Here is a 19425-nt window from a genome sequence, read left to right on the forward strand (position 1 = left end):
TAAACTTGCCTTCACTTGAAAGTCTTTGGAAAGTGTAAAAATAACCCAAGAGGGGTGATAATTTGACAAAAGTCCTTATTCGACTTCCATGGATTCCTAATCGAACGCCTCAAAAAAATTGACAGGAAAAAGCAAAAAAAAAATCAGGGTCAGGTAGATTACGACCCCGTCATCGGGGATGAAATACATCGTATGCATATTCGGTTCCAATATATTCTCCATAACCCTGGGTGATGAGGGTGTTCCATCTGAGAATTTTTTTTTATTTTTTTTTCAATTTTTTTATTATATGGAATTGAAAAATACTCATGACCCCTAAATGTTCACCCTTCTACCACCAACCTCTATTGTTTCATAGCCATTCTGAATCATACATCTCATAGATCAGTTATTCCCACCAGGCGTCTCGCCCAACGACACACGATTAGTCACTGAAAAATTAATGAAATTGATGTTCAGTACGTAGGACAACAAACCAAAAAACTAACAAACATCTTCAAACCACTTAACATCAACATCACATACAAGCCGAACACGAAGATAACACAAACAATAAACAACTATGAAAAAGAAGAAGACAAAGACCAAAACGGGATATACAGTATACAATGTTCGTACTGCAACAAATTCTATATCGGCCAAACCAAGAAAAAACTGATCCAAAGGTACAATGAGCACAAAAGGCATACATAAATCCAACAGTATATAAATCAAACCTTGCAACACACGCCATACAAAACAAACATAATTTCCCCCCACCAGAGAACATAAAACTAATAAAACAAATCAACAAGGGAAACCGCATGGACATTTGGAAAAACTTGAACATCCATAAATTCAACAGTCATAAATCACTTATCGAGGAACAAGTACAAATCAAAACACAACAAGATCTCACATTCAATATATTAAACTAAACCATACACATTCCTAGAGAAGATCTAACACGAAGAAGAGTACCTGATGCAGAACAAATACAGGCAAATTTACCTAAAGTACCTGAAATACCTGAGTTAAGACGCTCTGACCGTATAAAGAGACAGACAACAGGATGACCAGTTCAGTTTGAGGAGTGCCAGATGATGACAGTACTACCAACTGTCGAAAGCGCTCGCAGATAATTAATAGAAGATATAAAGCTTCAAATCCTTTTTGTAGAATTTAATATTTTTATATACATATATATATATATATATATATATATATATATATATATATATATATATATATATATATACTTAGATACAATTCCAAAAACACTAAGTGAATTATCCATGTTTCTCATGAACAAAATAAATCAGCGAATACCAATGATAATACGGCCAATCCTATCCTATCCTCATCCCCAATGGAGAATTATCTTTCTCAAATCTCTTTCTCCGATGCCGCTACCTAACGAATCTGTACAGACAGTGCAAGAACTGGAGTTGTGCAGTGTGGTGGAAGACTCGCAGCAAAACGGTCAAGCTTTGACAGAAGAGGAAGTGAAAACTCTAAATGTGGCCGAGTTCTGCCCTCTGGCTCACAGTACCGAAAAAAACTAATATCCATTTCAGTTTTAAGCAGTTTAGCTTCGAATTCCTCATCCCACCGATCCAAGGAAGGGGTGAATCATCGTATTCGTGATTACTCAGAAGAAGATAGTAGTATCAACAGTTACAACATTAGATCGTTCTTCAGTCAGAACTCTTGGGTTTAATGGGTTGAAAAATAATCCCATGTTTATCAAACACAAGATGGTTGCTGGAATATTTAAAAAAAGACACATACATGGAAGATATCAATACTAGTATTTCTAGTATGGAAGGTGTTTTAATAAAAGCATTCGCAGAAGTTATCAAGGAATTGTGATCAGATGATTCATCTAATAGAGTAATTAGCACAGTCTACTTTAAATGTCAGATTCGAAGGTTTGCCCCTCGATTCATGGGTTCTGTCCATCAAGACGACCAGAAATCCTTTCGATATATTTTAGAAGGTTTACATGAAGACCTCAACAGAATTACTGAGAAACCTGAACCGATCTTAACGGAGATTGACGAAAAATTGAGCGACAGTTAAAAAGCACAAGAGTGATATTTGAATATGAACAACTCTAAAATTGTAGACAATTTCGTTGGTCAATTGAAACACACTGGACACTGTGGACACTCATTAGTAACCTTCGATCCTTTCTGGGATTTGTCTCTCCCCATACCACAAAGAACTGGCCAATTGAGTTTGTCACATTGCTTGGATTCCTTGACAAGGGAGATGAAAAACCAATGTGTTCGAGGTGCAAGGAAAGAAGAAAATGTACAAAGTCCATATCAATCAGTAGGTATGCTAAGTTCGTTCTGCCTCATCCACTTCCGGTGTAGTCGGATGGCGATGGTCAATTGGATGGAGGGTCGGTGGTGGTAGGAAGAGCAAGACCAACCCCAGCGAGGTTTATTAGGGCGCGGCGGTGCAAAGAGCAACCCTTGCGTGTGTGTGTGTGTGTGTGTGGAGGGTGTGTGTTAGGCCCTCGATTTGGGTCCTCGACTTGGACCTCGATTTGGCCCCTCGACTTGGACCTCGATTTGGGGCCTCGACTTGGACCTCGACTTGGACCTCGACTTGGCCCTCGACTTGGACCTCGATTTGGGCCCTCGACTTGGACCTCGATTCGGGTCTTGACTTGGACCTCGATTTGGGCCCTCCACTTGGACCTCGATTTGGGTCTTGATTTGGACCTCGATTTAGACCCTCGACTTGGACCTTGATTTGACACACACACACACACACAAATTTCCATTTTATTCAAATGAAATATATCAAACAGTTTCTTCGCATATTCACAATTGTTATCATGTATTATTGATAAAACCGTAGTAAACAGGAAATGTGATACAGGAAATGCGATAAGAGACACTGAAATACATCATTTAATGACATAAGAGTATAATATATTTTCGATGGTTTGGTCAGTCATATGAGTGTGAGAGAGATGGAGCTTCGAACTGATCTATTTCAAAGATAGTAGTAGCGTAAACAGTTCGGTGTTGTCGGTTGTAAAGCTAAAGCATTGTGACTTATGAGACGTTGCCGGTTTTCTAATAAGGAACGTATGAATTTCAGCATTTAAGAAAAAAAAAACATGGCGGCGGATATTAAAGAAAAAAACATGGAAGTCCAGCATTAAAGAAAAAACATGGCTACCATCGTTATTTACGTGGTATGCAGCGTTTAAGAAAAAAACCTGGCGGCGGAAATTGAATGGAATATACAACGTTAAAGAAAAAACATGGCTGCCAACATGCAAGTAAAAAACATCCAAGTTCACGAAGAGAAAACATAGATGGTGCGCACGCAACACGAAAGGTTGGGAGGGTCTAATATTTTTTCGTGAGATCCGACATGCCAGACATTATTTGTCTTTGATAAATGTGTCAAATATATGAAATAATAAAGTTTCAGATCTGTACGATTCATCGAAAAATAAATACTTCCGGTTTATAAAAATTGAGATAGAAGCATAGTAATGGTGAATTTGGAATGGCCATATCATGTAGAGTCCAAATCTACAATAAAATGGACACTTTCGGTATTCACTTCCGGTCGTTCGATTTCGATAATTTCGGCATCAATGGATTCGTCTCGATGTGAAGAAACATAATTAGACATTTGCAAAAGTGTTGAAAGCATAGAGAGCTAACTTTGTTATTATTGAAGATGGCAGGGGGTTGCGGGTACTCTAACGTCACAATTTTCACTTGAGAACATGAAAATGAAAAACATAGGTTTGTAACATGCATTTTATTCATTTTGGTAATACATTATAAAGCCATTTGTATAGAATATCTGCGTTTTGGAGACTGCAATTATATTCAGTTCGATTGTGAATGTGGTGCATACAGGGTGAGACACCTTCGTTGTTGCCGAATGTGGGAACCATCCACGATGTATTGTCATACTCTTCTAAATTCACAGCGTGTGTAGGTATATTCAACTCGTGAAATTTCGTAATTAGATAGTCACGTTTTTGATGTCCTCGCACATTAACGATATCGACATTTCGTAGATTTTCCATGAGGATGGCATCTAATTGATTATATTCCACATAGCCGGAGGAATACCTCAATCCATGAACGTTTCGCTCCAGGTAAGAGACGGTACGACGATCTTCTTTACTCAAACAGGAAAATGGTTTGTTTGGCAGCAATAAAAAGTTACTACACTGATTTCCAATCCTAATGGATATTTCCTTAGGATGGAATTGTTGCTCGACGGTGAAACCTTGAATATCTACAACAGCTATTCTCATGTTGACTCGTCTGGAACAATCGATGAGGAAGAGAGTTTTTTGTATAAAGTCGGCGGTATTGATGAGAGTATTATGTTGATTAGCCAAGACCGAATTGTGCGTAGTTGAACTAGGCTTGCAAAAAATTCATTTTCCCAAAATTCAGATGCATATTTTCTTTGGGGTAATTTTCACCGTTCAAAGTCAACGTTATATTGGTAATATTTATATGGTTGAATTGCGTTGGATCATTGTTGACTTTGGTGTAATCACGATCTTTTTGGAAACATACAATCACATAGCGAGGGCTTTCGAGAAACGAAGAAGTCTTGACGGTCCATATTTCATTTTTTGCACCTTGTATGAGAACAGGCAGCATATGAAGTTCCCATTTTCTGAACGGTATGAGAATAGGAGTGTCGGCTTGGATAGCTTTCAAAAGTTGCAATTTGATTTGATCATGAGGGAAGATTCGTTTAACTTTCAGTTCGATATTTTCAATTTCCAGCTTAACTTCAGTCTTTGGCGTACCAGGAGTCTCTTCTATTTTGAAACAGTTGCTATCATCTCCAGCTCGTACTAATCGGATGGTGTGTTTACCATAGGAAACACATTGATAATCATTGAAAATATTCAAGAAATGCTTGATAGGTATAAGCATGTTGAACGTTAAAGATGTAGTTTGAATGATGCCGAAGCTGTTGGGGTATGTCCATCCTGAGATGGCCAAGTGTTTGATATCTTCATCGGTGTAGGTGAGGAAGCCTCTGACAGTACTAACAATTCCAACTTCACGAACTGCTTCCAATTCTTTACCATTTTGCTCATAGGTAGCAGATTGAAACATGAAACTACCAGCATTGTTCACGAAGGTCACCCGACCATCTCCCTTGGTCCTCTCAACTTTTCCGCTGATGAATAGCAGGCTATCGTACAAAGCATCATAGGCATCGGATTGATTAATGTTGATTTCAATGACGTCATTATTGCGGAAAGATTTGAAATATGGATAGTAGGTCCGCCATTCTACCTTTTGTTTGGACTCATCGTTTTGCGGTTTTCGGAAAATGTTGAACACTTGATTGGACAACATGATAGCCAAGAGATTCCAGGAATAATTTATTCTCCGTTGACAGTTGACGCTGTTTGAAGGTCTTGGTGAAGACTGACGTACTGGTTGGGGATGAATTATTCTTATAGATGACCAGTACCATACTTTCGTTTCAATTCCAAACGAATTATTATTTCTTCGTTTCGAAAATCAATGAGTCTGGAATGTTGGTCGAACACTCGTAATGTAATGTTGTTTATTTCGTCTCTATGTGCAATAGGTAGATAAATGAGATGATTAGGCGTTTCGTCGATTGCGTAACCAGGATCAACATCAACAGCAAATTCGTATATCGTATGAGACGGTGTATCGTTGTAGAAGGCTCCACACGTAATGTTGCTATCTATAAGTATGGTACGTACTTTAATGATACCCACAGGTAGATCGGATGCGTAATGCAAGTTGGGCTTGAGAAGGGTAGATGAAAAACCCTAAATGTGAGCCAAGCTATTTGCAGGTCGGAAATCGATGGAGTGTTTCACACAGAATATTTCACTCTTCAGCGTATTATTGTTCGGCTTGAGAAAATTCCTGAGGATTTTCCTTGTACGTTTTAGGTACAATATATTTGCCGACTAAAGCTTCAATATCACCAATTTCATAAGATCCAGCAGGAATATCGATACTTTTTCGTTTAGTTTTATCACCGTTTTCATAATAATAGAATTTCGTGTCTTCTTCAATGTTCGGTATACTGTTGTACGAATGAAAACTGAGCAAAGCTAAACTGTATTCGAAATCGGAATCCAATCGAATGGGTGGATTGAAATCGATGGAAAGTGTCGAAGAACGACTCGTTAGAGTTAATATCAGAGACATGACTGATACATTCACCCACATGCACACACCTTAAATAATGATTGAAACAACAATATTTTGGATCATTTATTCCTACAATAATAACATTCTCTTTGTGAGCTAACAGGACCATAATACATTGCATTTTGTAGCGATGATGACGCAGCTTCATGTCGATGATGGATGAAACATGGTAAACGAATCTGCAAAGCGAATCGATGTTGGTAGTCCTTTCCCAAGGTTCGGCATTCTCAATCAAAAAGTCAATCGATAGAGTTTTCAGTTCAGCGTCGGTTAAATCCCGCAAAGATTTATGTCTTGGCATTATGAAGTACAAATTGTAGGCACTCTGATCAAAGTTTTGATGTCGATCATTGTTATATGTAATCGTTGTACCCCCTCCAAAATATCGTATCAATTCCATTGGAGGTTTGAGATTACCGAAACTATCGAAATATTGTACAGCATTGCCGTTTTTAATGTAAGCTACCCAATGAGTGCCTGCATTCAATTGAGAATCCAAGTTGAAAACAGCACATTCTCACAGCCGTGGACCACAAGTTGGCAGCGTATCATGCATAAAGACTCCACGAAAATGTGGTATTTTCAATTGATGGGCACATTTTTCAATTTCTGAATCATATAATGCTCTATGGGGTAGCTTCAACAGGAGTTTTTTTGCTTTTTCAAGTAAAGACCTCGTCCTTTGCGATGATGTTGTTTTTTTAGAAACAAACCATATCCTCGAGGTGTTTTGCGCAGGTACAAACCGGAACCCAAATGTTCCATAGTTTTATTGTGACGTTGATCTTCTTCAAGTTTCTTTTTGGCATTTTTTGCATCTATCGCGGTTTTTGCGATTGCGCTCGCTCCCCCTGCCAATGAACCCAAAGCTGAAAGGCCTGCAAATATGGGTATTAGTGGAAGGATTCCTCCAGATTTTGCTTCGAATGGAATTATCCTTGGTATACGTATCTTCTTACGTCCTCCAGCTTTCTGCCATTTTTGCCACCTTGAGAGCGGATGCCGCGGATTTCTTTACATCATTCGTTGTGGGCTTCCAATTTTTGATTATTTTTTGCAAAATGCTGCGTTGAAATGATTTCATACTTCCCATTCCTAATTTGCGTTTGGACTTCATGACTCCGGTGACGAAGAGAGCGCTCTCTTTCTCACCAAGTGATGCGTCCTTACATTTCACTCGTTGCCACGCCTTTTTTTCCAGATCTTTATCGGCTCGATGTCGAGCTTCAAGAGACTTATCTTGCGAATATGCCAAGTCGACACCTTCTCCGCAATGAGTCAACATTAGGAATGATAGATGACATCAATGTGCACGCTACTTATTGAAGTGAAACTCCCAAACACCAATCAGAACATGGAAGTCGTTCCACAAGACAATACGTTACCCATAGACAACTTGGACTATTTGAATGATGGTGTCAAGTATCGAAATAAACATGGCAAGTTGTTGCCCAATTCGTTTCGCGCCATCATATGTGGTCCATCAGGGTGTGGAAAAACCAACACAGCATTATCGATATTATTTCATCCGAATGGAGCCAAATTCGAAAAAGTCTACGTGTACTCAAAGTCGCTTTATCAACCCAAGTATCAGCTGCTTAGAGAGATATTGGAAAAACTAAGGGAGTCGGTTATTTCCCATTTCAAGACAACGAAGAAATTCAGAGTCCAGAGGCGGCCAAACGAAATTCCATATTCATATTCGATGATGTAGCCTGTGATGGTCAGCAGAAAATTCGTGAATATTATTCCATGGGTCGGCATAAGGACATTGATGCCATCTATTTGTGTCAGACGTATTCCAAGATACCCAAACAACTTATACGTGACAATTGCAATATGATTGTATTGTTCAAGCAAGACGAAATGAATTTGAAACATGTATTCGATGAACACGTCTCTCCCGACATGTCTTTCGATGGATTCAAGAACATGTGTGCCGAATGTTGGCATGACAAGTATGGAACTTTTATCATTGTCAAAGAATGTGATTTAAATAAGGGGCGATATCGAAAAGGCTTCGACAAGTACATAAGTGTGTGTGAATAGAGATGGAAACGTTATTCGTCAATATGAAACCACTCAGTAAAGAAGTCGATGTTGTGCGCAAGAACAAAATTAATGAAATCTCAAAAAGTTTAAGAAAAAAGTATGTAGCTCTGAAATTGGGAAAGTCTGAAGAGGATGAATCTTTACAAAAGTTTTTTCAACCTATATCGAAGCCGCTGAAGGATATTGCTGAAATCTCCAAAAAATCGGTGGGCCATTTGGGACATGTCAAAAAGGAGGAGAAAGAGGAAATAAAGACGGAACCATCAATCGATCAATCTCGAGCATTTGAAGAAACACAATTTTCACCACTTGAAGATGTTGCAGAGACGTCGGGAAAGGATGATGAGGTATTCCACGAGTCGCCATCACCGCCACCACCACCACCATCAATAGAAAATATTTCAGAGGAGAGTATGATGGAATATCTGGAGCAATATCCACCCATATCACACAAATATGTCATGAAACACTGGGCTAAAGACGACTCAATCGATAAAATATACGGACCAGTTTATGACGAGTCCTCTTCGAAATGGATTATCGGTAGAAACTACATTGACTTTGATAAACGTGGTAATATTACAACTGAAGGATTCGCATTCAAAGGAACTCCAGGACTATATAATTTGATCTTTCTTGATGAACCTGAAGACTTCAATAAGGAGGATCAAGCCTCTTATAAACGTTTGTTGGACGTAACACAAGCCCACCTGAATGCCAGAGGATGCATGAAGGGAACTCAAAAATGGAAATGGTCCGGCATAATAAGACCTATGTTTCGAACTCAAACACTTGGTAAAGGTTACGATAGCAATGATGTTGTTGGTTCCAGCACTCTACAAACGAACGCCATCGATACTCATCGTTGGATATATAATGACAAGCCCTTCGAGTATGTGTATTGGGATGATCCGAACGAGTTATGCGATAGATTAAAGCTGCTAATAGCTTCGAAAGATGCTGGAAATACGTCACATGACAATGAAATTACAGCTATATTCCATGAACTCAGAGAAGCCGACATTATTCAGTAATAAATCATCATCCATAAATGACATGTATTTTATTTCAAAAATATGATGCCATAAATAATGCATAACTGACGTGAAAACCGCACCAAAAAAATGTCAAAAATTTGATGCGTTTAAATCCATATGATTTGCATTGTAACACGCTATGAAAAATAATGCAGAAACGACGCGAAAATCGTGTCAAAAAATGCCAAAAATTTGATGCGATAAATCGTTCATTTTCACCCCAAAAAACGTATCAAAAAAATTCAACAAAAATTCAATGCATTGAAACGACCATTTTTGAACACCGTAATCACGTTGAAAAAACACATATTATTGGAATCATATCGATGAGTGTCTCATTTACATCATGACTATTGACAAGTTCGGACGTAGCTCAAATAGGAAGCGAAAGCATTCTGCAACATCATCAGTAGGCACTGGTGGAGGTTTGCTGCATACACCCGATAGCAACATTGATTTCGATAATTTGAAATTGTGTAATGTGAAAAGACCTACGAACGCATCAGATGCAGTCAACAAAGAATATATGGATGAAGTTGAGAAAAACCTCACTACTTTCATAAGAAGAAATATGACTAACTATGATAGAAAAATGATTGAGTTTACGATGAAAGTAACCAATGATATGAAAAATTTGAAAAATGATGTAAACGCACTTATCAAGAATGAGGTTAATAAGTTAGATATTGAATTTGATAAAAAAATTCAAACAGTTAACACCAACCTCTTTCAAACGACTCGAAATGCTACGGAACAGCTCCAAAAATTGCATGAAAAATTCAAACTTCAATATGAAATCGATATCGAACGTATCGGCAACGATTTGTCAAAGGGATTGAAAGAACTCACCGATTTGGTTCACGAAAAGAATGCCAAAACTTTGCAATCTATGCAGCAAACTGATATTTTGATCAAGAAAATAGATGAAGAGTTGAAAAAATTTCAATCTAACGTCGAATCGTAAATATCTACATTAGGTGTGAATGTTGAAAATTTGGAGCTCGTAATCAACAAAAAATCTTCAGATCCTTCCTCTAATGTAATAAATTGAATGTTTTCACAACATTACGCACAGTTATGGCTTCCAAAGACAAGATTCAACTTGTCCGTGAACTGCATAAACCAATTAGAAAAAATTTTCCTCGACGTCGTACCATCATCAAGGGACTGGATGATCTGTGGCAGATGGACTTGGCTGAGATGAGATCCTACGCTCACCACAATCGAAATTTCAAACTCATTCTCGTCGTCATCGATTGTTTTTCGAAATTCGTGTGGACACGACCGTTGAAATCGAAAACGGGAGAAGAAATCACAAAAAGATTTTTGGATATTTTGGAACATACGAAGCGATGCCCAAAAAATTTACAAACTGATCAAGAGACCGAGTTTTACAACAATAATTTTCAAACTTTAATGAAAAAACATGGAATAAATCACTACAATACATACAGCATCATGAAGGCTTCAATGGCTGAACGTGTCATAAGAACGTTAAAAGAAAGACTTTTCAAATATTTCAGTTTGAATGGCACCTACAAATGGTTGAATGTCTTGCCTGAAATAATGAAATCCTACAATGATACGCGACACTCGAAGACATGCATAGAACCATCGAAAATCAACAAAGCCAACGAAAAACAAATCCTCAAATCTGCATACGCCCACCTGAAAATAGCTTGGACCGAGAAAATTCAAGGTCGGCGATGTTGTGCGAATCAGTAAGGCAAAACATGTTTTCGAAAAAGGTTACACACCCAATTGGACTACGGAATTATTCAAAATTATCAAAGTCAACATTACCAACCCCGCCACCTTTATGCTAGAAGATTTGCAGGGTGCACCTATCAAGGGTGCTTTCTATGGGGAAGAATTGCAAAAAACTGCAAATCCAGATATATATCTCGTGGAGAGAGTGTTGAGGAAAAAAGGCAAAAGAATGTATGTTAAACGGCTGGGATTGGATAACAAACACAACAGTTGGATCGAAAATGTTGATTTTGTATAGAATCTTATGGAAAACAAGCACACTGACATCGTATTGGGAGGACCTTTTGTGAAGAAATGGTATTCAACAAACACAATATCTGAATACGACCACGTGATCTGAAGGTATAAGAACACATGCAAATACACATGGATATTCAGTTTGAAAAATGTCTCTCGAAAGTGGTTATGGTAGTGGAGTCGAAGTAATGTGTGATAGTGATGGTGAAGATTATAACGAGACTCTGGGTGCAATAGACAGAGCATTGATGCAGTACGAAATGGCTGCTCGAAACGAACACCAATTACTATTGATGACATTCCCCATGTCATCTTATGAAATTCGATGTGGTCTAAGTCCATCCAGAGACTTTAGTCCATGCATCATATTGAAGCAACAATTCTCCATTCAGTCCATCAATTTAACAACGTATGAATGGGCGACCCTCATTGACATTCTGCAACAAGTGAAGGAAAATTTCTTTGATTCACAAATCGATGGGTATGTAGATGAATATGATCCAATCACAACACGTTGCGTGAACTACATATACGTCACACAATACATCGAAAGTGATACCAAACAAGTTTCCATTTCCAAGGATACAATAAACATGGAGCTGTTTCAACAAGATGTAAACGATGTCCTGAACACTCACATGGGAGTGCTGTCTGATCGTATCGCTTTGCTGGATGCCATAAACTTTTGTGATTATTATCGGGGTGTTTTCCATATTATTCAATCATGGTTACGTAAAAATAAAACTAATTCAACTTTGGAAGAAATTATAGAAGGTTTCTGTCAGGCTTCATCTTTAGATAGTCTGTATGCTAATGCTTTACGTGAATATTCATTTTATTATAAACAAAAACTAGTGTGTGATTTATGTAATAGATGAGAAAATATTTACTTTTTTTGTCGCTCAACAATCCTTGTCGCAGCAATCCTCAATTGAACGAATACAATCGCATACTTTATAAATAAAACACATACAAAATATAATTGTTTTTTCCTTTATTCAAAATCCTCGTTTCAAAAATACAACAACAAAAAAATCACTTTTTTATTTCTTTTATTACATTAGTATACATCAAGTAATTGTAATTGCTTTCTCAAGTGATATTTGAGTCTTCCAGGATACTATAGTGCCCCCAAGGTAATGTGTCATTTGAGTCTCTCAACAGAAACCGTTTGTCATCGAATGGACTCAAAGCAATTTTGTTCTGTTCAATTGAATATAAATTATGAGACTTTGACTGAATAATCCTCTGAGTTGATGTCTTTTGAATTCGTGAATACATTTTTGATCTAAGACCAATAAATTCGGTCATCATATGCCCATTATTTTCATCTTTCAGTAACCCCACCACCTTTTTGTTTTTTTTCAGGAATATTATATATATTATCTGTTGGATAATCACTCGTATCAAATTTATGCCAATCTTCTTTGATAGTGGCATATACATCGTCACAAACGAGCTCATAAATTAGACTATCTGTATCAGTATAAAGCAATTTACAATTGTCAATACCAAATTTAGGTAAGATATATTGATAATGGAAATCATACACCACAGTTTTTGATAGGTCCAAAATAGCCATTCCAATATATAATGGTTTATCAAAAATTATCTCAGTTTCTCATTTCAATTGCCATCAAGTCCTTCTCTATAATAGTTCTATCAACGAATTTTGGACTTGCAATCAAATTTTTTGCCCCATACCTCCCCTTCCATTTTCTAACCAGCTTTATAATTCTGTAGTTCCTTTTATTTTCCCTTGTTTTGCCAAAACAGGCATTATTCATTAGCTTATAAAGGTTTTTCTCAAAATTATTTTTTGAGGTAGCCCTTAGCCCTTGGTGTTGAAGTCAATGTAAGGCTTCAACCAAGCGGCTTGTTTGAATTTCAGAACACGATGTATTCTATTGAGAATCGTTCCATTTGCTAGATATTGTTTCAAATTTCTATAACGTAAAACATACTTTGTTTTTGCGAAAAGAGTTGTCATCAATTTGGGTATTTTTGAATTCGGAGGTTTGCGATGTTCCGGAGCTAACGGTAAATCTTTGTGTAAATCATGTAAATGTTCGGGATATCACAAGTCTACTTCTAAAATATAACCCTCAGATGATTCATCTGATATTTTGGTTACATCAAAATTTTCAAAATTTTCCATCCATTGAAATCCTTTATAGGGAAGATACTGACACATTGCATGACCATAGAGATTATTCACATCATAGTACATAATATATTTGGACTGTTGTGAAGAATTATAGTCAAGCATATATTTATTATCAGCTTTAGAATAACGATTAGATGTCTGAGAAACACCCCCGCGAATACCCTTTTCCAAAAATAATGAAATGTCAACATCTTGTATGGTTTCCAATTTACATTTTGTGTATTTCATCATACAACTCCAAGTATAGCCAGATAATGTATAAAAATGAGCAGGATCCAATTTATAAGTCATGTGACATTTATCACGAAAATTTTAGAAAACCACACTCAATAACAGTATGTCAGTTTTTATGTAAAGATCGCTGTACTCCCCCAAATTTTTTATTTTGAATGAACTCCAAACGTGTTGTGCATGTTCGTAGTCTTCCTCACTTAAATGTACATCATTCAATTTACTGTAAAACTGCTCGATACTTGGTAGCTGCTTCTCATCCAACTTTTCTACGTTGGTGATGTAATCATAGGGAAATACTCCTTTTCGAGTCAGTAATTTGACTACTTCAGGGTGTGAGAGATGGAATTCATTTTCCAAAATATGGAACTCGTCTTCAGTTAGAGTGGAAACGAGCGAATCCAAAGAGGCTCCTAGGAAACGGAATGAATCAATGAAGCTGAATTTGATGTTTGTATTTTCATCATACTTGGTGACTGAAATATATTTTTCTTTGTTCATTGGCAATAGACTCAGTCGTCCATTCTTTGCTAAAGCCCTGATTATTTAGTGGCAATCATACCCAGAAAAATTGTGAAACACCACCGGAACCACAAAAGTTTTTTTGTACAATAAGTTACACTGCGCATGCGCGAAACCCCGAAAATCTCCATTGAAGTGATTATGATCTCTTGTGATCTTATCATTGTCTTTAAAAGGTTTTTCACAAATATGACAATTTTCGGTGGCATCTGCCAAATTAATTTTTTCATTATGGGTATAATATTTTTGATTTTTGATTGAATGAGTATAGCTTGATCCTCCATTTGTTTCGAGAACCACTCCATACAATCAGGTCCTCGATAACCCTTGAAATGAGATAGAGAGTCATCATAGGAACATTTTACATAATAACCTGCACTATAAGCAACATGTTTTTGATAACGAGATGAATTTAAGTCTTTACCCTCTTGAAATGGCAAAAGTAATGATTCAAAATCAGCATAAATGATGAATGGAATTTTTTCTTTGAAAGCATAATCTTTGAACTGTAGGAATTTTTGTTGTGGAAATGAAATTTTACATTCATTTCCCATTTCCACACATTCAACACTGTGTGCATTCAATTTCACTTGACCATTGAAATATTTCAAAGATCGATCACAAAAGAAACATTTGTTATGGTTTTTTGAAAGTTGAGATGACAATAATCTAGATAGATTTTTTATCCAACAGTAATGATATATAATTTCATTTTCATCCTCATCAGTTTCCAAAGACTCATAATTTTTTGGTTTCACATGATACTCATTTTGAATTAACAGTAAATTGACATGCCTACCCATTTTATCATTAGTCAAACGAGTTGGTACTACATCAAATTGTGAATTTTTTCTCATTTCCAGAGTGTACACATTAACAGAGATATTGTTAAGCTTTTCAAATCTCGTTATTTTATTCAACTCCATAGGCATCTCAATATCCTTCAAATTCAAAACTTGTGAGAAACGTGGGTATGAAGAATTCCTATTTGTATTCTTTCCAGAATGAATTGGATACAAAGAACTGACAACTGACCATGCGAAACAGGCATTGTCATTATTTTTAATATCGATACATGCATGTTTTTTTGCAATTTGATGTGGAAGTTCAATGAAAGATGAACCATTTCCTATTTCGAATTTATTGATATTAATTTCCAAATTGACTATTCCACTTAAAGCCCAACCACTATCTCGTTCCTGAAATTCAGATAGTTTATTGAAAATTATTTCTTTAATATGTTGTTGAAACCAATTTTTCAATTCAGTCCCATGGTCAATAACAACATTTTTTGAATGAAAATATTTGAATTCGCTTCTGGACTGATCACTATTATTTTTGATATATTCCCCACAAAAAACAGTATTTACTTTCACAGGTCCTATTTTTTTCACAATACGAGTAATTCTATTTTTGAAAAGAAAATATGCATCTTCAAAAAATTGTTCAACATCTATGTGTTTCAAATTTATAATAACTCCGGTTCGTATGCGTTTTGCAAAAGAGGATTGAATATCCTCCCATTTTACCCTTTCGCTTCTTTTCTCTTTCAATGATCCACCACCACCCACATGTTCATTAAACATTTTTTTAAGTAACATTCGAAAGCGTTTTAAGTGAGATAAATTTGTTTGCAATTTCACAAAAATGCCATGAGGCACATCTGAATTCAAAATAGCCCTATTGATCAATCTAATATGTTTATTGGCTAATTTAATCCAATGTTCACGTTCTGAAATTGTGGAGGATTTTAAAATTTCCGAAAAAGCCTTTTGAAAAATCCCAATTATACCATCACTAACCACACCCATATCCTCAGCCATGGTCACAAATATCACTTGAACTTGAAACAATTACTAACCTTACAATTCAATTATTTCGAAAAGATTCTTCATTCCACTATGTCCACGAAAAACCAGTCCATATTTTTGGGGAATGAAGCTGTTCAATTTTTTTTGAAACACCTGCAGATATCTCTTAGGTAGGAAGACGCTTTTTTCATCTAGATCAACCAATGGAGTTTAACCATATTTTGTCTGTATAATTTGTATATTGTAAATCGTTTGTGGTTGGTCCTTGGGCAAATCATTAATTTCGTTGATATTCATCTGTAAAATGAAACTGGATACGAGCTCCTAAATAATTCGAAATGAACTTACGTTTTTTGTTTGTTTGTTTTAAATAACAGACGACGATGCTTGAAAACTTCACAGACCTTTCTAGCTGACGAACTTTATCAGAATGATATGACTCCTAGTTTGCGTTCACTCAAATAATACAATTATCTGTAACCACATTTCTGTTTATCGATTCTTATCACAGGAAGAAACTTTCGCTGGGAAAACCTCAATTAATATCTCAAACCACATTTCCGTAAACTTTTTCTTATCACAGGAAATGACTTCCTGTTTTCGATTCTTATCACAGGAAGAAACTTTCGCTGGGAAAACCTCAATTAATATCTCAAACCACATTTCCTTAAACTTTTTCTTATCACACGAAACGACTTCCTGTTTTCAAACCCACAAAATTCCTGCATTTGGTTTCACATCCGTTTTGATAATTCTTATCAAAAACACAATTTCCTTTTGCAAACTTGTTATCAAAACCACTATGATCAAAATAAATTTTCCAGTTTGGTCATTACCACAAAATCTTATTTTAATTATCTACCACGAAATTCTCCCATCCACGCTTCTGTCTACTATTCGATTTTATTTGACCACCCATCATGAAAAATAAAATAAAATATATAAAGAAAGATGAAACCTTAAACCTTAAATACGCACCTTAAAGGTGCGTATTTACGACGAAAACAGAAACATGATCGAAAACGTAGATTATTCATCTATCAAGAAACTACATTATAATATTCGATCTTTTAGAAACGAAATTCAATCTACAACTATCTAATCGATTAAAAAAACTACTTTCACCTCCCTCTGATAGAAATGTTCTTCACGTCAGTTATTTTTCATACAAAGGGATTGTGCTTTTCAAGAGACGAAATTCCCATCGCAATCATCTCATCAAACCCCGTTTATTCATCACAAGTAAAAAAGAAATTGATGAATGAATGAACACTTCTTGAGAAAAATGAAAATGCACCTTATTTTTTTTCAACAGAGAGCGAACATTTTAACTCCGTGATCTTGGAAATGTCATTAGTGATCCTATATTTTAACTTATTTATGGATCCTCAACTCATTACTCATTGTCATTTCCTCTATTGCTGAAAGAAATTTATGTCTAAATCAAATGAATCTAAGAGAAATTTTAGCTTACTCTTCCATCAACTATAAAGCAAGACTTCCATTAGAAAAATAATTCGATTTACATATATCTGCATTTACTCTGTAATTTTATTGAATGTTATTTTCGTATTTGAAATTTCAAAAAATGTTCATTCAAAACAATTATTCATTTCGATGAATCAACGCAAATTGAAAAAAAAAATGTTACGTCTGATTTTTTCAATTCTGAAGGGCTTTTCCTATTTCTAGGATTTTTACCCAAATTGTTGATGATTCAATCGAGAATAATTGTCTCTTGGTAACTTTCATTTTAATTATTCACTCATGAATTTCTTCATTTTTTTCATTATCAAATATTTTCTCATACACTAGCCTTTCTCCAAAATGGAACTATTTCAAAAATTCCCATAAGCTGGATTATCAATTCGCACTAGTATTTTTAGAATCTTTCAAGTATTTGATTTTCAACCTTCGAAGTTGACTACAGATTTCCATTCAAGCTTCAACAAGTGTTTCACCTTCAAACTTGCAATTCAAAATAATTTTTTACTGTAAAACTCATTTCGTATTGCTCATTCTTTAGGATTGACAGTGTGCCAGCAACTAAATGTGCTTCGAAATAACTAGAACTAAGTTCCAACGGTTTTTTTTATCCAATGTTTATAGCCCGCTGATATTGTGATTGATTTCTGAAAGACAGTATCATTTTCATTGAAAGGAGGATCAATATAAAAAAAATTAATCAAGTAACAACCTGAAAACCAATAATCTACTCGATAAATCCCCTACTGTTTGTAGGGGATTGAACTAATTGGTCTATGAATTTGCAGATTTAATGACAAGAGTGAAACTCTGTCAAACATTGAAAATGATTCAGATGAAAGTGAACCATAAGTAGATCTATTGAATATCGTAGGTCTATTGTTAACCTGGACATTATTTCAAGTCGAAATTTTTCAAAAAAAAACTTGTTACGCTATATCAAAAATATAAGTCTCTTCAATTGATACCGCAAGTTATTCAAAAATTAATATTGATCATTTACCATTTGGCCTGTTAGAAAAAGTGTTATATTTTCTTTAAAGTAACGCCAGTCTTGGGCCATGAAAATCACGAACAATGATTCCCATAGTAGTGACATTACACACACCACCCATTTGGTATAATTCCAAATCAGTATCCCAAATGGAAACAGGAGAAAACGTAATGATTGATCTGAAACAAAAAAAGTATATACTTACTAGTATAGATATGCAGATTGAGATTTTATCGAGTGTGTGTGATACAAATCAAAAATGAAACAATTCGTGCGTATGTGTTGTTTCCTGCTTTCGGCAAACAAGTGTTGCCCATCTTCACACTTGGCTGCACCGCGCTGATGAGGCCAATAGCCAGAAACACGTGTCCGCGATTTGCCCCCCCTTTTTGAAGTGTTGTGTCCACGAATTGTTTCATTTTATGGAAAACTTATTTATTTAGGGTTTTTTGACAAAATGTTTTTCTTGATAAAAGTTTGTGAACTGGTTTTTCCGGGTATTTGATCCGTGTATGTGATATTATCTCTAATTTCACCGACGTTCAAGAAGTGAGTCGAGCAGGGTCAACTAACTTCTGAACACGTAAAAGCACACCTAAATAATGACAAATGAGATTTTGTCGAAACGTCGGTATATATATATATATATATATATATATATATATATATATATATATAAATGATTAATATTTCGGAGAGGTGCATTATGACATGCTAAAAGTTGCCCTTTTCCTCTCATGTAGGTAGACCTACGACTTTGTAGGTACGTGTGGCAGATACTCAAAGGAAAAACAACACTCATCCAGCTAATGTCGCGCAGAGAATTGAAGTAAAACCATCAGACACCTGTGCGACTTGGAAGATTCGTCGCAAGTTATTTCTCACTATGAAAAGCAGAAATCAATTTCGTTTGGTAGATCCG

The 19425-nt window shown here is 35.9% G+C and overlaps 1 protein-coding gene across 1 annotated transcript in view; it reads right to left on the bottom strand.

Annotated features, from left to right (window-relative positions):
- The window catches only part of LOC141485120 (uncharacterized), a 37752-nt gene extending 19076 nt beyond the window's left edge, over window positions 1-18676 (bottom strand). Inside the window, exon 1 of the mRNA XM_074181164.1 lies at window positions 18513-18676. Coding sequence (XP_074037265.1) covers window positions 18513-18608 — 96 coding nt within the window. The 5' untranslated portion in view covers window positions 18609-18676. The remainder of the gene's footprint in view (window positions 1-18512) is intronic.
- Between the last annotated feature and the right edge of the window lie 749 nt (window positions 18677-19425).

The sequence above is a fragment of the Leptinotarsa decemlineata genome, unplaced genomic scaffold (assembly GCF_025532065.1).
Source record: "Leptinotarsa decemlineata unplaced genomic scaffold, Ldec_3_MD MMD2_tig00026307_RagTag_RagTag, whole genome shotgun sequence".
In the NCBI taxonomy this organism is placed as follows: domain Eukaryota; kingdom Metazoa; phylum Arthropoda; class Insecta; order Coleoptera; family Chrysomelidae; genus Leptinotarsa; species Leptinotarsa decemlineata.